The sequence below is a fragment of the Stegodyphus dumicola genome, chromosome 6 (genome assembly GCF_044657685.1).
Source record: "Stegodyphus dumicola isolate Sdum_Otavi_A_Nest chromosome 6, ASM4465768v1".
NCBI classification, from domain to species: Eukaryota; Metazoa; Arthropoda; class Arachnida; order Araneae; family Eresidae; genus Stegodyphus; species Stegodyphus dumicola.
This window is the reverse complement of record NC_140773.1, coordinates 164,874,447-164,901,342: the sequence shown is the minus strand read 5'-3', so window position 1 is coordinate 164,901,342 and position 26,896 is coordinate 164,874,447. Positions and strand designations below refer to the sequence as shown.

The 26,896-nt window shown below is 33.4% G+C and overlaps 1 protein-coding gene across 3 annotated transcripts in view; it reads right to left on the bottom strand.

Moving 5' to 3' along the window:
• The window catches only part of LOC118181872 (N-acetylglucosamine transporter UNC93A-like), a 214,623-nt gene that overhangs the window by 44,359 nt on the left and 143,368 nt on the right, over positions 1 to 26,896 (bottom strand). For 2 of the 3 annotated variants that reach the window (XM_035351100.2, XM_085819134.1), the window contains exon 4: positions 23,525 to 23,792. In XM_035351100.2, the coding sequence (XP_035206991.1) occupies positions 23,525 to 23,792 (268 nt within the window). Of the gene's footprint in view, positions 1 to 2,941; positions 3,532 to 23,524; positions 23,793 to 26,896 lie in introns of those variants that run through there. The other variant, XM_085819135.1, reaches the window with a different exon arrangement.

Genomic DNA, 26,896 nt, shown 5'->3' with positions numbered 1-26,896 from the left:
GTCTTCGCTACTTCAGTTTTAAGTATACTCTAGTTCACCCTAACTCATATACAATGTTGCAAGGAAAAGCGAAGAATATCAGAAAGGAGAGAAAGGGCTAACAAATTAAAATAATTATTTCTAAAAATAATATACCTCACAATCTATAGACGCCAATCTTCTGCTTACTGCGTTATTTTTCCCACATAATTGCAAACTGGATTAATTGCTCAACCATATAATATTACCCATTTTTCAGTTAGCATTCGATACTGAATATGGTTACAGCTCACGAGGGCTGTCTGTCTAAGGACATGGTTGGCTGCATGGAAAACTTCCTAAGGGAACCTAGCTCGTATTCTCGTTACACATGGAGAAAACTGCGAACCCAGCCATACAGCCAACCCGTTCGCATGGGATCGAACAGGCGTCAACATCTCAATATGCAGATGTCTTAATCACTCTTCGAACGGAAGGCATTTTCGTAAGCCAGGTTACGCTATTACTCTTTTCATTTCTATCAAAGCTATTTCATTTCCACCATATATTTGCCTCAAAGAATTTTGACAATGCATCAAATAATTCCTTAAATTTAATTCATTTATGCATTCGAAGCGTAGTCTAGTCAGCAACTTAAAAAAACGCAAATGTGGTTGGAATTTTAAAGAAAATGATGTATAATCTAAACTTTTTTCTTTGAAGTGTTGCCTGTTCTTTTAAATCCTTAATGCCGAGAAGTCAGATTGTTCTATTATTCGTTTGTTAATGGAAGGATTACTTATCAGGTCAATCTCAATTTATTTCTAAATTAAAATATTACTTATATGATCACAGTTTATTAATACACTTGGCGTTTTAGATTGACTGACTAACTCCCGTCGAGTCTGGTAATCAGTTTAATAATATGAGTTTTAGATTGGTTTAGTAACTCTCATCGATTCTGGTAATGACGATAAATATACCTTCTTAAATGTTAAAAGCTATAAGTAATTTATTCGTTAGTTTAACACATTTGTTTCCTTCGTTAAAAATAAAAAGAAAGTTTTAGAAACATAGATATGAAGTGCACATTAAGTGAAAATAACAAGGGATGCTAATTAATTTAAATTAATATTTACGAAAATTATAATTAACAAAAGTTATTTTTCGTTAAAGCATAAAACATGCTCACTACTTTCTTAAACTCTGTTTTTGCTGCTGCTTCTAAAAACTCAATGGGAAATTGAAAGTGGAGAATTTTTCGTTTTAGAAATCTCTCTGATTAAATCCGCCATTATTTAATGAAATTCTAAATTACCGTGCTATGACAGTGTAAATGTGCAAGTAGTTAGAACAGTATACTCTATTAGTAATCTGAACATAATGAGACTGAAGAAAAAAAAATTTGCTGACGTCTAATGTGTAAGAAGAAATTCCCAGAAGTTGGTTTCCGACTTCGGTATAGTAATCATTCCCCCCCCCCCCCGAAAAAAAAAAACAGAATTCGAATCTATATTTTTTTATGGCGGGCTTTAGCCATCTTTTAGGCTTTTAACAATACTAAGACCAGAAACGGTGATCATTTTATTATGGACGCACCTAACGGACGGCCACCGCTATCTCCTATGCAGGGACAGACAATTTACATCCATGCCTTCTCCGGGAACCAGAGCCCCTCTATTCGGTAGTCAGACTCACAAAAGACTTTCCGTCTGGGTGGTATTCGAATCTAGATAAGTCCTAACTTTTACAAAAATCAAGTATACAATATTCTTTGCTTCTGAAGTAAACATGAAATATGGTTTCAGTTAACTTATAAATACTTCTAAAAACAATTTTTACAATTAAGATTCGAATTTCTGCCCAAAAATAAGCAATTCGGCCAGCTGCACGAAGAGAAAATTCAAGGTTAACTTTTGGTCTGACTATATTAACATTTGGTCCCACTAGGCAAAAAGACATTTACGTTGGTGCACCAAATGACTTAATTCATTATTCTACTAAGAGTTTCATATGTAAACAAATGGCGACCTCGTTAGGCCTAGTGCCATTTAAATTTTTAAATTGTTGATAATTCTATACCAATTGCATGCAGAACAACTAAAGGCATAAAACCCTTAATGGGAACATAATTCAATCACTTTTAAAGCAAAAACTACACAATTTGCTAACATATAAGCATAAAAACTGAACTCGCCGAGCCGTGTAACAAAGTGTTTGCGGTCAATTCTCACCAGAAAGAGAGTGCACAACTAGATGTTATAGCAGTGCAATACACAAAATTTCAACATTCCACGACTACTCATTCTTGAGATACGCGAGATACTTACGTATGTACGTATAGACGACAGGGAAAAGAAATCTCTTCTGAATCCATTTTTAATCCATTTTACAAACCTTTTTTGAAAAAAAAAGAGTCTTTTATTCTCCCATACCTACAGATATCAAGCAAAAATGTCGTTCAAATGCATTCGAGAGTGGTAAAAGTAGATACTTTCTTTGAAACATGATACCCGTAATTTCTCGTGATTACAATACGTCCTTTAGTTTGCACAAGGAAGTAAAGAATGATTATTTTTAATTTTTTTCATTTTTCAGAATTTGCTATGCAGTTTATAGCTGCAGTTATTATGCATATTTTTAGAATTTCGAATTCTCCTTTAACCTTTGGTTATGTCAAACATTTTCGTCACTTTTAACTAGCTAAATTTTAATCTTTACTGGTAATTTTTATTTGCTCCATTTTTCGCAATAAATATGACTCAAAGAACGAAGAATAAAAGCGTTACGTTAAGTGAGTATATAGGTAATATATATGACTTCAGTGTTCGGCCTGCCAACAGTATTCTTAATACAAAATATACTCGTACATAAACTAGAAAAATGTAGTATTGTTTACGTACCTCGTATTAGAATGGCGCCGACATAAATGACGCAGTTTCGACTTTGATTATACTTAATAAATTCAGCCACTCTCGGTCTATTTCAACCAAACTGAATACATTTAATAATATAACATTCACACGTAAACATTTAGTAATAATTCAGAAGTACAGATAAGCATAAAATAATAATTACAACCGTTACAAGCCAGCTACGCTTTTAGCGACCGAATCCTACGAACGGCAAATCTCAAAAGCGTGTTGCCAACGCAGGGCAATGAAAAGGTAGAAATTAATTCGATAGGCGTGGCAGTGAACATACTCCCACCCTATCAGGTTTAGTCCTGATACACAGGTAACGGTGAAAGTTTATTAATTCCTCTTTTGAAAACACCAGTTTTAGTTTTGACAGTGGCTACGCGAGCTAAGCCGTCCTTGCCCGGATGGACATCGATGATCCGTCCAATAGGCCAAGCTAGCGGTGGAGATCCATCTTCGATGATAAGAACCACCGTGTCGATTTTTAGATTGGGTCTGTTGTACTGCCACTTGGATCTCTGCTGAAGCGAAGTCAAGTATTCCTTTTTCCATCGCTTCCAGAATCCCAGACGTAGATTCTGTACAAGTTCTCACCTAGAACTCCTTGTGCGTAAAGTCTGATGGCTCTCTGGAAAGGAAGTTAAAGTATCACCTGTAATGAAATGAGAAGGGGTTAAAACATTAATACAGTCAATATCAGTATCGTTCACGTAAGTGGACGTGAATTCAAAATAGCCTCGATCTGGGTAAGTAGTGTTGACAACTCTTCGTAGGTTAAAAGAGTCTCTTTCAATACTCTTCTCAGATGAAATTTCGCTGAGCGAATGCCGGGTTCCCATATTCCTCCGAAGTGGGGCGAAGCAGGCGGTATAAAATGCCATTCAATAGATGACTTAGTTAGTTCTCGGGAAACCGATTCCGTTGCATACAAGGAAGACCAAATCTGATTTAGTTCTTGTAGTTTTCGGCATGCTCCCACAAAATTGGTACCGTTGTCACTGTAAATGTGCCGTGGTGCACCGCGACGTGAAATGAAACGTCTAAGTGCAGCGATAAACGAGTCTGTCGTCAGGTCACTGACTGCTTCTATATGCACAGCTTTAGTCGACAAGCAAACAAACAGAGCTATATAGCCTTTCGTTGTTTTAGAGCCACGACCCTTATTAAATTTCATGGTAATAGGACCAGCGTAATCCACACCAGATGCGTAAAAAGGTCGTTCCAAAGTCACACGATGTTCAGGTAAGTCACCCATCAATTGCGGATTTGAAGCAGCTTTAAATCGATGACATATTAAGCAATGGTTGACACAACTGCGTATCAGTTTCTTTCCTCCAATTATCCAGTAAGATTGTCTGATGAGGTGTGATAATAAAGAAGGACCAGCATGAACGTAAGTAATATGAAGTTCTTTCACTAGTAATTCGCTAAATTTATGTCGAGAAGGAAGTATGACAGGATGTTGGATGTTAAATGCTAAAGATGAATTTCGAAGACGTCCTCCCACCCGTAAGAGACCATCTTTATCTACGAATGGATACAAAGAACGTAGTTGGCTCTTCTTGGGTAAAGGTTTCTCTTCTTTAATACATTGTAAATCATCTTTGAAATGATGATTCTGAATCCAACGAATAATGAAATTTTCTGCTACTCGAATCTCTAGAAATGTTAGCGGCATAAGGTAGCTGGAGTTAATGCCACTACGTGAAATGTTCTGAGTAACATGATGCTTCTTGCAATTAGTAATAAATCTTTGGCAGTAAGCCAGAGTACGAACAATTTTACAACGCGAAGAATAATGCTCGAACAAATTAACTAATAAATCATTCGATTCACGTATATGAGAAATAAAAATAGGATCAGATCTTTGTTCGGCCTTTACTTCAGCATCATCTTCAGATTTTAATTCATATTCAGGCCATTTTTCCTCTTCCTGACGCAACCACGGTGGACCATTCCACCACAAAGTACAATTTGGTAGGAGTTGAGGTTCAATACCACGAGAAGCAATGTCTGCAGGATTCTGTTTAGAGGGAACATGATTCCAATGTTTAATAGGTATCACTTCTATGATTTGAGATGTTCTGTTTGCCACAAAAGTTTTCCACTTACGTGGATGAGCTGATAGCCAAGACAGAACCACCTTGGAATCCGTCCACGCAAAGATTTCAAAATCAAACTTCTTTAAAATGTTCAATAGAGATCGCATTAATCTGGTCAACAAATACGCAGCACAGAGTTCTAATCGAGGAATGGATACTTGCCTTAGTCTTTGATACCAAAAGATTAACCTTAACCGTACCATTGCACCTTTGGCGACAGTAAATGGCTGCTGCATAAGCCTGCGAAGATGCATCAGAAAATCCATGTAGTTGGATAACACTGTCCGTTGTAAGTATGACACATCTCGGAATTTCACAATTATTGATTTGACTGAATGTCTCTTGAAATTTAAACCAATCATCTGAGATATGCTGGGGAACAACTGAATCCCAGTCGCCTTTAACTAACCATAGTTTTTGATAGAATATTTTAATCAATATAGTGCAAGGAGATAAGAGACCTAAAGGATCGAAAATGCGAGCAGATTCTGCTAATATGCGTCATTTTGTTATAGGTGCGTTGATGTGCAGTGTAGCTTTAAAACTGAAGGTATCAGTAGTTGAATTCCAAAAAACTCCTAAGACTTTCGAATTCGAATTAGGAGATATCTCAAAATCAGAATTCAATGAACAATGTTCCTTAAATTCAGTTAAGAATTCTACAGAATTTGAATTCCACTTCCTCAAATCAAAACCACGTGCATGTAAAATTGAAGATATTTTCTTGCATACAAATACTGCATCATCAACTGTATTTGCACCCGACAATAAGTCGTCCATATACATATCCTCTTGCAATATACGAGATACATCTGATTCCTCTTTAGACTCTAAAGCTATCTGCTTCAGACATCGAGTTGCTAAAAATGAAGCAGAGGAAAGACCATAAGTAACTGTTTTCAACTTGTACGTGCGCATTTTATCACTGGAATTGTATCGCCAAAGTATCAATTGGTAATTCTGATCTTCAGGGGCTACCATAACCTGACGATACATCTTCTCCACATCGGCTGTGAAAACAATTTTAGGAAATCGACAATTAATCAAAATCTCAAAAATATCTCTTTGTAATTACGGACCTACCCCTAAAAGAGAATTCAATGATATACCATTTTCAGATTTGCAGGATGCATCAAAAACTACTCTTAATTTTGTCGTTGTGCTAGAAGGTTTAATTACCGCATGATGAGAAGGATAAAACTTTTCTGTATCCGATCTGTTCGATAAATCATCATTAATCACAGTCATATGTCCTAACTGTTCATATTCACGTATGAAATCTTTATACTGTTTTTCAAATTCCGGATTATCTTTGAATTTTCGTTCCATGGAACGCAACCTAGAAATTGCTGCCGGTTTTGAATCACCCAACTTCAAATGCGATTTATAAAATGGAAGTTTTACAACAAATCGCCCATCTGAATTAACAGCATGAGTGTTTTGAAAATGTGATTCACAAAATTGTTCCTCAGGTGTCAGAAATTCCTTCTTCCCAACATCGACAATATCCTCCATTTCCCAGAAACGCTTAAGTTCGCAATCAATATTTATATTATCTTCTAACTTTATGAAGTGTGCATTTGCTGTTTTTGGGCCTTCCATATTATTTCCGACCTTCCCAGCAATCACCCAACCGAAAATTGTATTTTGAGCTACAGGCTCATTTTTCGAACCATATATTTGGCCACATCTTAAAACGGAGAAAAAATAATCAGCTCCTAAAATCAAATCAATTTCTTTCGGTTGAGCAAAATTCGGATCCGCTAACGGAATAAATAGATTTAATGTATTCTATATGCTTTACATTAATCACTTGTTCCGGCAATGGCAAAGTTAACCTATCCAAAATGTATGCGTTAACATCAATTACTTGATTATTTAATTTTGACCGAACCTTAAAATCAACAAAACCACGAGTTGTGGAAGCTGGCACTCCGCCAATTCCACGCAAAAGTAACCTTTGATTTTTTCTTTTTAATCCTAATCTTCGAACAGCTCGTTCAGAAATAAACGAACTTTCACTTCCGGAATCCAATAATAATTTAATTTCGATAGCTTCGCCACTGGATGAAAATGCGAGTGCGAGAACTGTAGGCAAAATCGCCGAGTTGCAATTTTGAATCGTATTACTGACAACTACCTGACCTTGACCCTCGCATGATTCATTCGAAATTCGCTCTGGAGTGCTTTCGTTTTCATTTGGCGCTTTTAAAAGCTGTACGTTGTTAGCTTTAATATCTTCATGCAACAAACTATTATGTGTTTTTGAATTACACAAATTACACTTTAACTGTGAATTACAGTTTTTGATTAGATGTGAATTTAAACATAAAAAACACAATGCTCGTTTTTTCACAAAGTTCTTTCTAGCAGTAACATCCAAATTCTTAAATTTAACGCATTTATATAACGCATGAAGTCCGTTACATTTCGAACATTTAGTATTACTAAATTTAGAATTCTGTAATGTTTTAGAACTAACATTACTATTTTTATCAACAACTTTAGCTTCCGCTTCTTTATTTATGATAATTTCGAGAGAAGAACACCTTAAATTTAAAAATTCAAAAAATGATTCCAATGTAGGAAAATCATCTTCCGCTGTTTTCTGTGCCCATAACTTTCGAGTTTCTGAATCTACATTTTGAAGCAACATAAATATTAACCATGGATCCCTAGAAGTTGCTTTGTCACCAAGAGCTTTTAAACCTCTGATAACTTCATCGGAAGTATCAGCTAATTGCCGTAAATTAACATTATCAACCTGTGAAATACATTTTTGATCCATAAATGTTTTAATTAACGATTGTATGATTTGTTTCTTTTTATCGTACCTAGCGAGCAATTTTGCCCATGCTTCTTCATAAGAATTATTTGATAACGGAATATGTTTAATTATAGAAGCTGGTTCATCAGCAAGTGATCCGATTAAATACTGAAATTTCTGTATATTCGATAAAGAAGTATTATGCACTGTTGCAACAAACAAATCTTTAAAATTCACCCAGTCATTAAAGTTACCCGAAAAAATAGGAATATTCAACTTAGGTAACTTAAAGTTACTAATATTAGAATTTCCTGTAACATTTGGCACATTAGCCGCATTTAATACATCTAATAAATTTTGATACTGAAGTTTCAAACTAAAATACTTCGATTCAAAATCTTCAATTTCTGACTGTTCTTCTGGTAATTGGGCATCAAATTTATCAAAATCTGAATAAATCCTCTCTAAGCGCTCCAGATGCAAAATTACTTCATTTTTAGATAAATCGGAAGAAATAGTATTCTGAAGCCTTGTGAAGGCCGCTTTTGCCCTACCACGCAATCTAATGACAGTAGCTTGATCCATAATAAGTAATCGAAGTATTCAAGTTCAAAATCAAAATCAATGCAAAATAGATATAAAACTTCAAGAATCAAATTTAGATGTAAATCGAACTAAAAAATCATCACTTATCTGTATTTTAACTCCTGACGTATTTAACTCCTGACGAATGATATGATCTCGTCGGCGTGCCTCCAAATGATGTTTACGTACCTCGTATTAGAATGGCGCCGACATGAATGACGCAGTTTCGACTTTGATTATACTTAATAAATTCAGCCACTCTCGGTCTATTTCAACCAAACTGAATACATTTAATAATATAACATTTACACGTAAACATTTAGTAATAATTCAGAAGTACAGATAAGCATAAAATAATAATTACAACCGTTACAAGCCAGCTACGCTTTTAGCGACCGAATCCTACGAACGACAAATCTCAAAAGCGTGTTGCCAACGCAGGGCAATGAAAAGGTAGAAATTAATTCGATAGGCGTGGCAGTGAACAAGTATAATGCGTTAAACTACTTGCAAAATCATAATTCTCTAATAAAGAAGGTAAGGAAAAGTCCTCAGACTTAGCGGTTTTGAACAACCAACTCATTGCGGAGACCATGTACAGCTCAGCGACGAATTGTCAAAGTCGATCATAAAAAGTTGTTTGACTCCTGGTGAAGCAATTCTTCACAAATCAAATGAAAAGTTCTGACAATTCAAATGAGGAAAATTGACTAACATATTTAATTTTGAAATTTGCAATATTTGATGTCATTTTAAATTTGCATTGAGGGTCGGTTAATAAATAAATTAGAATAATTCGAGTTCGATTTCTTCCCGCTTAAATGCATTTAATTATATTTTTTCCGATTTATTAGGGTCTTTATTTATAATTTTGGTACGAAAAAAAACACACAAGTAATTTAGAATTTCTCAGATTCTAAAAATATATTATGTAATATTCTTATGAAATTTTATCACCACAAAGGAACAATATGGTAATTGTATAAAAATTCATTAAACTACATTTCGTTTTTTATTAATGCAAATAATATACGAGTTGGCTGCATGCCAATGTTAAAGCCTGCCAGTTGTTTTCTGGAACACGACTGAACAAAATTCTGTGAACCAGATTTCCATTTTGAAAGAATAACACTTATCAATACTTTTGAAGAATAATCTGTATACAAATGCTCATCATAAAATTTCTTAATATTAAAAACATTTTTCTAAATAATATTTTATTTTTAGTTACGAAGAAATACAAACATTACGCTCTTCAATTTGCATACGGGTCCTGAATATGATTCCCAAACTTTAGTGTCAAATATCTCGGTCAATTTTTGTAGAGCAGTCAAACTTTTAACTGTGAACAGTTAAAAGTCAAACTTTTAACCTCAGTCAAACTTTTAACCCTAAGGGGTAATTTGCACAGAAGTGCTATTAATTTCGTCGTCCATTATAAAATGGCATTTCACTTTTCAAATTGTTCCCACCAAATATTAGAGCCCTGCATTATATTTAAAGAAATTAAATAATGAAGAAAATCAGCATGAATGTATGTTTCTCGTCTCAGTGGAAAAACAATGGTACCTACAGTCATCAAAGTTTGAATAACGTAGTCATCCATTAGAATATGGGGATCTGGAAACTCAAATTTAGAAGCTGTCGATTCACTTTCTATAAAACCTGGGTTTATTTCCCTCCCCACCCCTCAAGTCACAGTTGAAATATACTGCAATTAAACGCAAACGGAATGGAAACAGTAAAATATTGTAAACATGATGTCTTTATTTCATTCCTTAAAGAAAAGAGCGCAACAACTTACTATATGTTTCAGAGATATTCCTCAAGATATTCAAAATGAGAAACCTTTGAAATGTACAAACAATTAATTCTGCGTTCATTTATTTCTTAAACAACACATAGATGCACATATCTGAATAAATAATAATTAAGTAGTGAATTTATTTACATCTCTCACAAGCATATAAAAGAATACTGAAAACTAAACAAAAGCGGATCTCTATCTTGGAGACAACAAAATAAGAAAAATTCCTCTTACAAATGCTTTGTTCCTATTTCACCCGTCATGTCACGATGAAAAGAACTTACTCTTTCGCTAATGAGAAAAGACTGTTCCCATTGCTCTCTAAATATTTGAGCAACAAAGATGTGTATAACGCTTTTTCAAGTGCGTTATTTATTTCGTTGCGCGAAAAGTTGATATTACTTTATTTCCCACAGCTCCTTCTGCTAACGCATGAAATGTAACATGTAGCTGAAAAAGTCGAATTATTAATATGTTCCCTGGGAAATAAATACAAAGTGCAGATAATTGGGAAAGAGAAAAATCTATTTACTCTGAGCTGATGAAACGGCTATTATATTTGATTAACTAGAATTCGGTAATGTGAACTGGTCTAAATAAATAAATAAAGGAAAAGTATGATTTTTACTTGAAATCCCTCTTAGAAAATTATCCAAATGCGCTTACTGAACTGTTTCGAACTTCGTTTGTCGTGACTTCACATATCGGCTTAATTATTGAGTTGGATGATGGAATTTAAAAGGTACTTCTATTTCTAAAAATTAGATTTCATGTAATATATAACGTCGTATCTTGAAAATTAACAACAACTAATTTATATAATTGTGTTTCCTGCATAAATTGCTGAAATGAAATCGCAATTCTTTCCGAGAGTCTTTCAGAGTTAAACAATTTTAAAAATCCTGTGTTTTCCGCTCAAAATAATTGAAAAGCCTAATGTATTTAGAGTAACAAAGCAAACAACATACTCTTTCATAAATACTACATAACTTTCACATCTCCGAAAATTCCAAGTTTTTTAACATTACTGTATTTCGAAAAATTAATCATTTTGTAAGGAATTACGAAAGTCTTTAAATTTCTCTGAATTCAGAAAAACAAATTATTTCAAACAATGTAAAACTAAAAATTATTATCCATTTCGGGGAATATAAATAATATTAAAAGACTTAAAAATTACTTACATTTTTCATTAAATGTAATTTTTGATAGCAAAAAGCAGACCTTGAAAAACTGAATTTAATTTTATTATATATATATATATATATACATATATAATGTTGTATGATCTTTATATATACATAATATAATATATATATATATTGTATGATCTTTATATATATATATATATATATATATATATATATAATAATTTATTTCCTAAACAGTATATATATATATATCTTTTGGAGCAGCAGCTCTTGGTAACTTTTAGGCGAGCTTTCTACAATTTATATATATATATATATATATATATATATATAATGTATATATATATTTGCAATACATTAAAACTCAGAAGCAATAACTAGCAGAAATTAGAAGGCGTAGAAGTCTTGATCCATAATGAATAGGAAATTGGAGGCGAAGGTAGATTAAATCTTCATTTTTTATTTCAGCAAACATGCAAAGAAGGGGGAAACTGCACTTACGTTTCTGACTTTGTTTCCCTTTAAGTTCGGAAAAAATAGAGTTCTTAAGGGTCACGGTGATAGTGGTTTTCCTCCCCAACTGGCAACTTTGTCTGGACTAATAAAAGAGATGGTTCTCCCTGTGCTTCTTACCTCTTTTGTTGAGGACTTTCATGGCCGTCCGTTATGCCTCGGGGTTTGTGCCAGTTGAGCGTTAATCTTACTTCCCATGTACTATAAAGAAAGTTGTCATCCCCAAGAATGTTACCTCGAACAGCTTGCTGCCTTAAGGACTTTAGCATCGATTAACGTGTTCCACGTGTTGGATATAAGACCTCTTAGCCGAATCTTGCTAATGGTTATTTTCATGGTTTCACCGCTGTGAATGAGCTTAGTCTGCTTCTGCATAACACTTTAAGTCGCCTTGTTTGGAAGTCCAAACATTTTCTTCGATGTCTCCTTCAACCGGGAGCCTAGCTAATTATAACATCTGGAGAACTCTTATTCACCTGAAGGCGTTTTCGACGACCTCAGATGCAGCCTTGGTACCACTTCTATAGACAGATAAGTTGATTTCTTCCTTTTATTCTTTCCATAGTTATGAAAAGGACTGATATTGATTTATAATCTTGCTCTAAAGTAATTAATAGATGTTTTTTGCTTAATTGGTCTTTTAAGCGGTCACGAAAAGATCCACTTACTAGTCAAAGACTAACAAACATGATTAGAAAATTTGAAGCCACGGGAACAATGGGGATTCAACCAGGAAGGGGACGAAAGTGTGTTATAGGTAGTGGATGATGTAGCGATGCAAGTGGAGAAAGACAGATCGCAAACCATCGGCAGCACTAGTTTTCGGCGTATTGCAGCATCTGTTGACCAACCTTGTTCCACGGTTCATAAAACTCTTCAAACGGTTTTACGCTTCTATCTCTATTAAATGTCCCCAGTGCATCAGCTCTTACTATCTGAATAGTCGGCAAACTTTTGCGTTGCGGTTTCTTGCGCGAGTTGAGCTCCAAGATGAATGGCTGTGGAACATTTTGTCGACCGACGAGGCCCACTTTCATATGGTAGGTGCGGTTAACAAGCACAATCACTGTATTTGCGCTGCTACAAACCCACATCAATTCCTACAAATTCCATCACTCTTCACATGTAAATGTTTGGTGCGGCTTTACTGCGTTTCCGCCGCAGGGCATGTGACATGCACCGTCACCGGTCAACAATACGCTTCATTATTAGAGCAATCCGTTATTACAATCCGTTATCTCTTCAGGCAAGGCGATGTGATGCAACCACAATGTTTATGCAGGATAGTGCTCCTCCACACATCGCCCGTTGTGTGAAATAAGTGCTTCGCCGACATTCTGGTGAAGACAGAATCATCAGCCGGCAATTTCCTACAACTTGGGCTCTTAGATCCCCCGATTTGAAGCCTTGCGACTTTTGGCTGTGGGGATACCTCAAGGCTATGGTCTACCGTGATACCATCACATCTCTCTCCGACCTTAAAGAAAGCATAGAATGCCATACGCATAACATTCCCCAGTTCATGCTGCTTTCAACAATCGAACATGCGATTTTACTCTTTCAGATGGTAGCAGATAATCGTGGACATCATATCGAACATGTTTTGTAAACTTTTGTAGATTAGTTATATGTTCTCAATAAAGCTATGGTACGCCACCTAGGGGTGAGTTTTAAAACTCATTGTTTTTTTTTCCTTCGATAATATTCCCATCATTTCATTCTACCATTACCCAATTTTCATGCAATTCCAGTGTACAGTTTTTGCTACAGACCACTCGCAAACTTCAAGTTTAATTATCGACACCCTGAATATATTTCTTATATATATATAATGTATAAGTATATATATAATTAATAGCAATTAATATATATGTATAATAATTACAAAAATTTTTTTTTAGAAACAAAATATACTCATGCCTAGTATTTTCGCGCATTAAACGTGCTGAAAAATTATCAGTAAAGACATAATGTTCACATAAAGTTCAGTTTTTGGTCTTTGTGAAAAATTAGTTCTAAATTTCTTACATTATGTCTTTACTGATAATGTTTCAGCAGCTTAATGCGCGAAAATACTAGGCATGATTATATTTTGTTAAAAAAAAATTTCTTTTGTAATTATGATGATCAAATAAGCAGCTATTAACGCTTATACTATTTTAATAGTTTTACAAATTTAGGGATTAGAACTAACATCACAGGGACAGGGGTTAAAATTTATTGCTTATGAATTTTAATATTTGGTCCTTGCGAAAAATTAGTTCTAAATGTCTTACATTATGTCCTTACTGATCATATATATATATATATATATATGGTGTGGTCGATTGCAAAAGGGAGGTGCATAGCAGTCCCATATACAAATTTTCACCGTTCCAAGGCTACTTATTTTTGAGTTATGCTAAATACATACATTCATACGTACAGATGTTACGAAACAAATCTCTTCTGAATCGATTTTAAATCCATTTTACAATCTGTTCTTTATTCTAGAAAAGAGTACTTTACTTGTCTGTACATACAGACATCACGCAAAAGCGTCGTTCAAATGTATTCGAAAGCGGTTAAAATGGATATTTTCGCTGAAATATGATATCCGAAATGTTTCACGATTGTAACCCCCTTTACTTCATACAAGGAAGTAATAAAAAAATGATCACTAAGTATTCAAAATTGCAAAACGAAATAATACAGCATGAGTATATATTTGTAATCAAACTTGTAAGAATTGTTAAGAAGCAATTTTGTGCTTAAAAGTAGAATTAACTGCATTATTTTTAGAGTTTAATTTCATCTTCGAACAAAAACGGAGTAATCATTTTAATACTATTGCTCAGTGCAATTTAAAACGCAATTCCTTGAACTTAACAAATGATTGTAAATTTCTTTCCAGTCCTAAGCATTTTTTAATTATTAGGTTACACAGGTGGTGGAAGCGATTAAACAACATCTATATCACTTAACTAGATATATATGCAAATTTCCTTCCGCATAGACGTGTATAAAATAAATTAACCTACTCTCTGAATGAATCTCTTGAATGTACTTAGATTTCCCTTGCCCGAAATTCAATAACTTAAGCTTAAAATGCGTTGTGACGACCGTGAGAACGAGACAGATGCCTAAACATAACAGAAAAGTTAATAATTTTGAGTGGGATAAAACTGTTTATCTTTTATTTGAATACTTTCGGAAATACGGCTACAAACACTCAGATGACAGGAATAAATGCAAATAAAAGGGATAGGTTTACACGAAAATTATTGAGAGCACAGATGTTTTGCATTTATCCGTGTTCTGGAAATAGCTCATAATGGAACTGAAACTTAAATAGATTTGTTCAACGGTTTTAATAAGGACATATTTTGATTTCATAATAAAATAAAAGCAACATCAGTTTTTTTTTCTTTTTAACTATATTTGCTTCAATAAATTTCTCTGTGTTTCATACATTTAATATACTTTTTTTTTCATTTTATCTCTCATTTAATTTTGAAAACTATCTGATTTATCATAATGAACTAAAATTCTGAATAAATTTCCTTTTTTTAATCTCTAAAGAACATTTTCCTGAAGAACATAATACCAACTAAATCATCTTAAGCTGCCCACCTGGGATAGTGTTAAGCGACTCTGACTGCCATTCTGAAGGGCCTAGTATAGTGTAGTGTATGTCCGCCATGGGAGGCACTCTAATATGCAGGAGCCAAAAGTCTTCTTGACAGGTGTTAAGGCAAGAGGAGTCCATTGTCGGATTCGTCCTCCGGGATGCTCTCCGTCAAACGCAGTGGCAGAACTGAACAAAGTCATTACTCTCACATATATAGTGCTCATGGCTCCTGACGACGGCAAGCGCAATCTTCCACTCCTAACTACGATGAATTATGTGCATTTGTTCTGATGTTACAGTCAGACAAGCGAAGTCATATTATTTTTATAAATTTTTTTAGCAGCTTTCTAGTTTTATTGAAAGGAGAATAAATCAGTGACGTTGTTACTATCATTCAGTAGTTGATATAAGTTCAGTACTGCATATCTTGCCTAAAGTACACTGAGTACTTTCAAGGCAGTCTAGGCAATGATGCTCTGCAAATTAGGTATGTCAGAACCTTTCGATTTATGATATTCTTAACTTACTTTGGGGTTTATAAGACCTAATTGTATCGTAGAAACAAAAGTAACTTCAAACTTAGTGTCCCTAAGTTTGATGGAGAGCATCCCGGAGGACGATGGACCCCTCTTGCCCTAACACCAACTTCTCAAGAAGACTTTTGGCTCCTGCATATTTAGAGTACCTCTCATGGCGGCTATATTAGGCCGTTCAGAATGGCAGTAAGAGTCGCTTACCACTATCGCTTGGAGAGCTATTTAAAAATACTTAAATTTTATTTTCCTTCACTGTGGCAAAAATTGCATAACGATTTGGGACAATTATGTTTATTATTTGAATTAATCTTAATCTTTATTTTTCATTTGAAAAAACTCTGTTCCAGAAAACTAAAAGAATATTAAAATAAAAATGCACGAAAGCTTGACTTTTACAAAATTAAGAGTTTCTTTTTAATAGCGTAAATGTCGTTAGAAGCCGCAGATCTTAGTTTTCATGCGTATGAGATCCAGACTGCACCAGGACTAAGAATTGGCATCCTGGTTAACATCATCATCTGCGGCTCATATTTCTCCAAATACATGTGGATGATCCATATAGGGGCTGAAGTTGATACTATGGTAAGCATAATCTCAAGTAAATATACAGTTAAACTACAGGACATTAAAGCACCATTAACTTTTCAATTCAAATTCTCTTTTAATGTTAATTTTTGTTGCCTGAATTTCGATTATTCCGTTGTTTTGAATTCTTTTCTGAGTACGACAATGCAATCAAAAATTCTTTCTCGGCTGTTAATGCTTAGGCTTAAAGGTCAATTTCAGTTTCCATTACATGGTTATGTGCAGCAAAATTTATAACTAGACTTTAGAAATAATATATGATCTTCCCACACGCACGTTTATATTGGCAAAGAAAATTCAAACCCATGTTATCATCATTACGCTTACCAGCTATGTACGAGGAATTTCTAAACTAAAACAAATAATTTATTAAAATTCTGCATGAAAATAACTTAAAATCACAGCTTTTTCTTTTTAAATAAAAATATTCAGAAATATTTCTTTAACTTGAATTTTAAAATCCCAAATAAAATAGCAGTATTACAAAACATACATTGCAGTTAAAATAGGACGGACAGCCCTCCAGTATTTAACACTTTCAAAATTTTACGATAATAATTTAATGTTATAGAAAAATCATCAAACAAATAATCTATTCTGGGAATCTTTCAGTGGTTGAAATTCGCTGGTTGTACAAATAATTGTGGAGATTTGAAATGATCCATAACGTATTCTTAGACATTAAGAGGACAAATACAGCTTGCACTACACATACAGCTACCTATGTATTCAGAATAGCCTACTTTTAGTAAATAGAACGGAGTCTGTAAAATAACTAAATTGCACCAAGTAGTCTTACAATTCTTTCTTTTCTCAGTTTTAGTAAAATGTACAAAACTAAAAGAGTGGTTTCAAAGAAGGAATGTTACTTTTAAATACTGCTTCAGTACCAAGATATGGCAGTACACTCCAGTAATCCTTTTTAGCATTTCCTCACAATTAATTAAATGCAAAATGAAAAAACATTACCTCTAATACATCAGAATAATCTTGATTATTATTATATAATCTTGAAAATCGGAACAATCTTGATTAACATGTCAGCTTTATGAGAAATTATTACATTTTCCAGTGAGTGCAGGTGTCAGTGGTAGCACACTCAGCTAGCAATTGGAATGCACGAGTGTTAAATCCTAAGACATAGTTGAAATTTCATGTTTTCTTCCTTCTAAAATCTTAAGAATGTCTTAACAATATAGCTTTTTTTCGGAACATAAATCCAGTAAATTATTTTTCCAAATGTGAAACTGTGTAAACAATAAATCTATCTAATTTTTAGATACTAAGATTGAGAAAAAAATGTCAAACGTATTACACCTTATCACACTATATTAGAGAAAGAATTCGAAGAATTAAGCACTGAGATTTTAAAATCTTTATTGAAAACTCATAAAACTTATATTATTTGTAGTTAAAATAGCAATTTGAAATATACCATTCATTTCAAAACAATGGCAAAGTAAGGATTTTATTTCCATAATATTTTTTCTATAGTAAAAAAAAAATGTACGAAATCGAATCAAAATATCATGTAAATGAAACTAATAATAAATGAATAATTTTATTTACATGATGTTTTTTAAACAAACCTAATCATTTCAACGCAATTAAATTAGGTAATTAGAATTCCAAGGTCTGTATCCTAGCAAAGTGGATATGCATCAGTAAACTGTAATTGCCTTCATATTGAGTCAGCATATAATTAGTAGTATATCGGAGTAATTTCTCAAGGATGGTTATTCGAGAGCAAGAACTGACACATGTTCTACAGTAGTCTTCCTAAGTAAAGTAAAACGCAAATTATTCCCTAACTCTTTCATTATGACATTAAAAGCACGTACCGAAATATTTTCATTTACACAGCTGTTACAGATAAAACTTTTATAGAACAATTCATAAATCTGCGAATTATGTGGTGAAAATTCAGCAATGGTACATAACTATATATGCTAAGTATGCGTAAGTCGTGCCCAATTAAAAATAGGAACAAATCGTAGGATCTATGAAAACATAAAAATTATACTTGGTATCTTCTGTTGTCGTTGTTGATATTTATTACAATAAAATTACATAAGTTTACTCGGATAAAATTAATCACATTTTGAACACCAACTTAGTACAACTTAGATAATCAGCATTCTAAGTCATACCACCATTGCAAGTAGTTTAAATCGTACTACGTTTAAAATTGGAAAATTATCGTAAAACTGGCTTTTTCTCAATTAATTGCTTTATGCAATAAATTACAACAATGATCACAAAGATGTGTTTTTAATTTTCTTGTCAACTCCAGCATATACGTCGTGTACTCATCTCTTGGATATTTTAGGCCTTGAATCACATTCTATTCGATTTCTTCTTCCCAAATATTACAGAGGGGAATACGATGTGAAATATTATGGTTGACTAGGGGGTGTGCTATGGTATTATAAACATGTTCCGCTATCTTATTCCGCTAAGCACTACACGGAAAAAAATGTCAAACGTATTACACCTTATCACACTATATTAGAGAAAGAATTCGAAGAATTAGGCACTGAGATTTTAAAATCTTTATTGAAAACTCATAAAACTTATTTTATTTGTAGTTAAAATAGCAATTTGAAATATACCATTGATTTCAAAACAATGGCAAAGTAAGGATTTTATTTCCATAATATTTTTTCTATAATAAAAAAAAATGTACGAAATCCAATCAAAATATCATGTAAATAAAACTAATAATAAATGAATAATTTTATTTACATGATGTTTTTTAAACAAACCCTATCATTTCAACGCAATTAAATTAGGTAATTAGAATTTCAAGGTCTGTATCCTAGCAAAGTGGATATGCATCAGTAAACTGTAATTGCCTTTATATTTTGAGTCAGCATATAATTAGTAGTATATCGGAGTAATTTCTCAAGGATGGTTATTCGAGAGCAAGAACTGACACATGTTCTACAGTAGTCTTCCTAAGTAAAGTAAAACGTAAATTATTCCCTAACTCTTTCATTATGACATTAAAAGCACGTACCGAAATATTTTCATTTACACAGCTGTTACAGATAAAACTTTTATAGAACAATTCATAAATCTGCGAATTATGTTCTCATTGCGAATTATGTATCTCAGTTGGGACTGTACCCAACTGAGAATCCTTCATATTCGACAGGAGGTGAGTCGTCCAGTCAAAGGTCCCCGAACGGTAAGCAGAATGCTAATCATGCTACCGCTCCAGCCCTTCTCAGACACGGAACGGCAGACTTTAAAAAAATCTCTCCAGCCACTGCTGCACTGAGCAACCGGAGTCACCACTCCCGCCGCTCAAAGAGCACAGTGAGAGAACACTGTAAGTCTGGAAGTTTGACTGGTCGTCAAAATGCTCCTACCAGAACGACGCGAGCTAGGTCCCGTAATCTGAGGGCCAACTACATCAAACGGAGTACAGAGTTATTACCTTCCTACTCACAAATGCTTCCTCCATAGTCTTTGGTGAGCCAGCTGCCTGACTAAATGCAGAATTATTATGCTTTCTCCTCTCACAGGTTGGAAGACTTCGCCAATCCCCCCTTTTCCGACCGTATAAGACGATCTTCTCTTGGGGTTATGGAACCCCCTCCGGACCAAGGATCAAGGCGTTTTAATTACGGAATACCTCCATATCGCCGTTAAGAAGAACGAATAAAATAAACATTCTCTAACGAAACTGAAAGAAGCCATTGTGGACTGAAGAAAGGAGCTGGTTAAGAGGTTTCCTGTCAACAAGAGTGCTGACAGTCTACACTTTACCTCAAAAAAGGGGCAATTGACGTTTCCGTTGTGAGGCACGAGGGCAGAAGTCGAAAAGTTAGAAGGGGGATCGGCAGGCACGCGCCGCGAGCAAGATTGTCATCCCCCGGTGTCGAGACTGCCTAGGTACAGAAGCGAGCCAGCGCAATTAACGACTGCCTGTGAGCGACTAGGAAGTAATTCTTTTTGCCAAAAGAGGCGCAGCTGGCATTGCATTACGTCTAATATTCAAAAGGTACGACTTGAGCAGTGGTCCGATTTGTGCGACCTAACAAATTTCAGTATCAGCACTTTCAATAGAACGTTCATGATTTTAGTTGATTGCACAACTACTTAATCCTTCAAAAAAGAGACATTACTACTTAAACACTTTTCTTCAAATGATCCTAAATTAAATCCCTCTTTTACCATCAGTTTTTCAAGAAATTATTATCTAGCCGCTTTCTTTTTTTGTTTCTGACAATAGATGACGTCAGAGGTTTTATTTTCTATAATGTGTAAAGTCTTACTCGATTAGGGATCATAAAATGTAGACCCTACTGAACATAGCGAATTCTCGCTAAGTCTTGAAAAATAGATAACTGCCAATGAAGGTTAAAACAAGAATGAAGAATAACAATGAAGGTTTTTATTTTAAGTAAACTAAACCGAACATGCACACACTCGGTACTCACAAATTAACTACTGCTTGTGGCGAAGTAACTTAAACACAAATTAGCATGTACAATCCGGATGAATCAAATTTCAGCTACACAGCTGATTTATTCTTCAATCTAAATCAGATTTATCGGCTGCACACAGCAGAGCCGAGTATAAAATATCAAATAATCTAAAAGTAAGTGGCTAGCACAAATATTTAGTTACACAGTTACTTGCAAAACACGCGACATAATCTCGCTTGCGGGTTCTCGGCATAAGCCGCTCTACTTGTAACGAACTTTTCTACCTCTAACTTTCAATTCTGCTACTTAAATACTATTGCCGAATTCACTGAGATTTTGCATATATGTGAATTAAATTTGCGTTCTGGCAGGAAATTGAAATCAGAAGCGAAAGGAAAGTTTCTTAAAAAAATTTATTAGTACAAAACAAGGTTTTTACAAATGTAATTACAATCTTCACGCATCTTTGCGTAGGCTTATGTTTTTATGTCTTAATTTTCATTTCCGCAGCTGAAGCGAAAGGTTGTATTTAACCCTCGAAATTATAATCTTTCAAATTTCATGTTACACTGACTGCTGTTGCTCATTATAAATTTCTTCAGCATTCGACTTTCATTATAAATTTCGTCAGCATTCGGCTTTCTCTAATTCCGATTACAATTCAAATTTAACTGTTTTTTAATTTTCTATTCTGTTACCATCCGCAATAAGAAAAAGTATACAGTTAATACAAAACAAAAAGTCTACATAGATTTTACGGATTATTTCCTTTCCGGAATACTCCACATTTAGAGTAAAAATAATTGTCTAGTATAAATGAATTTATTACTCTTTCATTAATAAACTAATTTATATTCCACTTGCAAATCTAATCGCTAGAATGCCATAAATAATTGTTTCGCAATTTTAATCACTATGTTTTCGGTATCACGCAGTTTAAAAGAAAAGAAATATTCTCAAGCATTTTATAGCATAGCTAATAAATGAAAAGATGCTATTCTTTGTTGACATTTATTATATAAAAATTAGCAATTAAAATACTTTTATAGTAATAATTTACTTCTTTCTCAAATCTGAAAAATAGGTCACGTAAATAATTGTTTCAATATTCCCAATTATAAACATTAATAACTGAAGAAAATCAAATATTAATATCACTCCCAAATATCAGAAATAAATGACGTATTCTTCTTTCTCTCTTATTTTGAGCTGTTTTAGCTTTGCTACGTTTTAATAACACGTAATAAAATTAAATATTATTTTCTTTTTCTCCTCATTCTTTTGTAGGGTTTATATTTGTTTTAACTAACATTTATTTTAAGTTTAAACTATCTTTCCTGTCAAGCCTTACTTTCCCCTGGAACTGCTAATCCAGAGTATGTAAATTTTAGTAGAACGCGCAAGGATTCAAATTATCAGCGGAAGTATTCTGAGTTAAATAGAATGGAAACGAGTTCGAGGTGTGCTGTTCTTACTTCACGAGCGCGGAGGTAGTTAGCCAGAAATTGAAGAACCCCGCGTTTCGGCCTGTGTGCTTGCCTCGGAGAATTGTTAATCGTTCAACGTGATATTCAAAGTTTGCTGAATTAGCAGCGGTATTGTAAAACGCGGTGAGGTTAGTTACGTTTAGAGAGCCTCGTAGTTAGAGTCTTGTTATTATTTCTTTTCAGGTTCTTAATTTTATTTTACCGCCGGGTCGGCGTAGTTTGTGAGCGTCAAGAGCACGCAATTGTAATTTCTTAAGTTGAATAAAAAGGGACTTAAACCTTTAGCAAGACTCTGTCTATTTTCCAGTTTCAACAGTCACCTCTTGGTTGCGTGCAAGTTGGAGGCGCGCAACTCTACACCTTATTTCTCTACATATAAGAAGTAAAAATAAGTGCATACTTAGTTCTGTAAAACTACAAAAATACGCTTGCTACTAATAAATGTAAAGGCCATTAAAATAATAAATGTAAAGACCATTTTTGGTCTTAAGTATTTTTGGTACTTAATTAAGTATTTATTCACACACAAATATCTTCATAAATTTTTAAGTGTTACATACTAACACAGAAATATCTGCTTAAAGTTGTTATGAGTGTTATATGCAAATTAAGGATTTTGCTGTTTTACTTCTTTGAATCTACTGTTTTACTTCGCATGACTTTCTTTGACATATTTATACATATTATATACCAAACCTCTTATTATTAATTCTTACCCGTTATAATAAACTAGCACGTGTTCAAAATCTTTTACAAGAGCTAAATAAATATACGCTGTGCAATGAATACTCATATACACTAATGATTGAGAAGTATTATGAGACATGATATGTATAGTAGGTTTCAATAATGAGAATTTTCTAATTATCCCAATTATTTCACACGTATAGTTCTAACACCATTTCATTTCGAAGTTTAAAATTCATATTGAGAATATATTATGGTATGCAATTTCGTAAACATTTTTTAAAATCTTACTGTTTGATAAGAATCATGTTAAAGACAATGGAACGTTTTTTGATATTTTATCCTGCTTTCAATAATAATGTACAAATTTTCAACTTACTAGTTGTCAAAGTCTCCCAGACAGCATTGCACAATCCCCAACCAGCGGCAATGACATAAAAAACTGCTACGTCGTCTCTCACCGGCGTCCACAACCATAAGACCATAAGAAGACCAATATGACATATAAGAGCAGCGACCATGATTGTCATACGCTTGATATGCTTGAAGAACTGATGAGCAGCAATTGAACCCAAGGTAGTCATAGCTCCCGTGCACAGCATAGTGTACCCAACCGCTTCCAGGCCCAAGGCGCAACTCACGTAAGACTGAAAGAAGAGATATCTGGAATTATGTTAAATTGCAAAAACTTATCATTTTCTGATTTAAACTCTATTATTTCCAGTTTTCAAAGATGTAATAAAAATTCACAGGAAATAGGTTTAGTTTAAATCACATTTTCCCGACAAACAGTGTATCTGCAGATAACCTGCTCTCTCTCATGGTGCAGCAATTCTGCTGACGAACAGTGTAAATAACTAAACTAAGTGATAGATTAGTTTCTAATTTAAGCATGCGTAAACATTTGATTGAATTCAAGTTTTTAGTAGCATATCAAACTACAGTTACTTCAACTAAGCTGAATTTTGGCAAAGAAAAGTAATTAAATGGCAGTTCATGCTAGGTTGGTACGTCCTTTGCTAAATCACTGTTGAAGTTCTAACACGTTTAAATTATAAAATATTTAACTACTAAACATTTACGTCTGCATTACCCGTTTAGATTAAATATTTAACTACTAACGACAAGTATTTATATCCTCATTTCATTTTCAAAACTTTCATCGTTTCATGCTTTTCCTGAAGAAATGATACATTTATACTGCAATTTTACCTAAGTGAAAACGAATTTGTAACAAAACTGTCTGCTTAATTTTATCTTTCCGGAGCTGAAACCGAAAGAATATGACAACTTTCTGGATTTTCACTGTAAGAGAAAGTCTAAAATATAAAGAAAACATCCAATTTACGAAAGAAAAAAAAATAAACTCTCCTATACTTCCGAGATTGGGTAATCTGTTTTGTGGTATTGAGTTTCTACTCCCGGAAACGAACGGAATCTGAGCGTGTGTAAAGCCATTACTCCAACATAACTGTGATCCATTTTCAGCTCACGTGACGGTATTTTTCTGGCTGAACTGTAGTTTATTCTTCCCGAAAATGTTAGAACTTGAGAAACTTTACAAAGTGTGAAAAGAAAATTTTCTGTAAGGCATTCGTGAGTTAGTCAGCCAGATATATAACTCAATCATATTCCACAGAGTGAATTCAAGTTTATAGTTACCTTCCCAAGAAAAAATAGGCCGATGTTAAAACCGTTTTGTATCTTTAGAAAAGAGGTATTTTGTTGTATGACACACTAGATATCGATAAAGGTTATTATATAAACAAAGCTAACTAAAGCTGATATATTTGAAGGTGTTTCTCCCGCCTTCTTAGCATGTCGTCGTAGTGTAGTGGTCAGCACGTTCGGCGCATATTCGGGAACTCTGTGGTTCGAGTCTCGGCGAGGGCGTTGCTCATTTTTCACGCCTCCTGCTTCGAAATAACGTAAGGTCTGTACAACATGACCAACTTTGTCTCGTTACTTGGTTTTAAAAATTTTAGACCTCTTCATATAACACAAGTATTAAGCAAATGAAACAGGAATTTCAAAAAACTCCTCTTGCGCTCATGAGATTAAAAGCTCTATAACTCGTAATATTTTACAGATATCTTCAATGAAATACCTATAAAATAAAATATATATATATTTATATAATATAATACTTTAAATTAAAAGGAGCCAATATCTGTATACACGAAGATCAGTAAAAGACTTAGATGCCTAGGATTGCGTAATATTTTGTTTTGCCAATATTTAGTTTAAAAATATTCAAAATGTAATTAATAATTGCTATTAAATAAATTTAAATAAACTCTTAAAAATCTATCTTTATAATTAATTTTTTAAAAATAAATAAACAACTACAAATTAAACCTTAAAATTAAATTAATAATTACAAATTAACCCTTACGAATAAAGTTAACCTTTGACAAAGACCAAAAAAAAAATTATCAACTGTTATTTAACTTTATGCGAATTTTGTTTATTTTTGTGTTAATTTATTTGTATTTCAATTTTATTTTCCAAAACATTTTTCATTCAATTGTTCTAATTTTAGCCCTTCTGTTGGAAAATACCCACTCTGAATTTATATTTATTCTATGCATTTATCTCTATCTTCTCGTTCTCTCTCTCTGTATATATATATATGTGTGTGTGTGTGCGTATATAATAAATATTTATTATTTCGATATGATATTAATAAGTTTTCAAATTAACGCTTGCAAAACTGAGTAACTGATCGAACAAAACCGAAGCATAATAAATACAACAAACAGTACGGAAATAAAATTTAAAATAAAATATTGAGTGCGTTTTTACAAAATTGTTATGACTTTAAATCTTAAATTGTAATAAATATTACAAAGAGTACGGATCCTCTTCCGAAGCAAGAAAGGCATTTTTAGGAAAATTATTCACAAATTCAAAATTTTCTTGAAACAATTTTATAAAACATGCGCAAGTAAATACGCATCAGGAATTCGACAATAAATAAGAAGGAGAAGGAGATATTACAACAGTTTATTAATCTTGCTAAGGGTGGCAGAAAATATGAAGCTATTTGACTACCTCTACCTTGAATAACAAAAAATAAATATAAAGGAGAATACTTGAAGCTTCTGAAATGAATAGCAAGTTTCATAATCCTAATAAACGCAAAATAAGAACCTGAATAAAATGAAGAAATAAAAATACGCATAACGCATCAAAAGATAAAGTAAAAAATTTTAAATACTTATAAGATCCAGATGTCGTAGCGTGTCACACGCATTGTCAACAAATATATAAACGGAATATGAAAATATGCTGTATAAGAATACAAAGATAGCCAACTGGAGAAAAATCAAAATTGAATTGGATTATTTAATTTATATAAAATACAGGAGACTACCTGCTTAACCTTCATCTCAGTTTTGACCAAATTTGACCTTCAGTTCAGTTTTGAGTAAAGAGAATTTCAAGCACTTCTTCCCTCTACCACTAAATTATTAAACAGGACGAAACGAAACCACTTTATGATGCACAAACCCAATCACATCTAGTTGTAAAAATAATATACGAAAGCTTTATGAAAATTACAACCGTTGTAATACTTAAATAATATAAACACCTATTATTTCAAATGTAATAGTAGTAAACTATTTAGACAAGGCAAAGACCTTTCAAGTCTATGATAACATTTAAAGGAGGAAGCTTTAAAATATTTAATTCATAAAAGACTATTAATAGAAATTATCGAACGTAAGAAAGAAGGGTTGTGGAATGA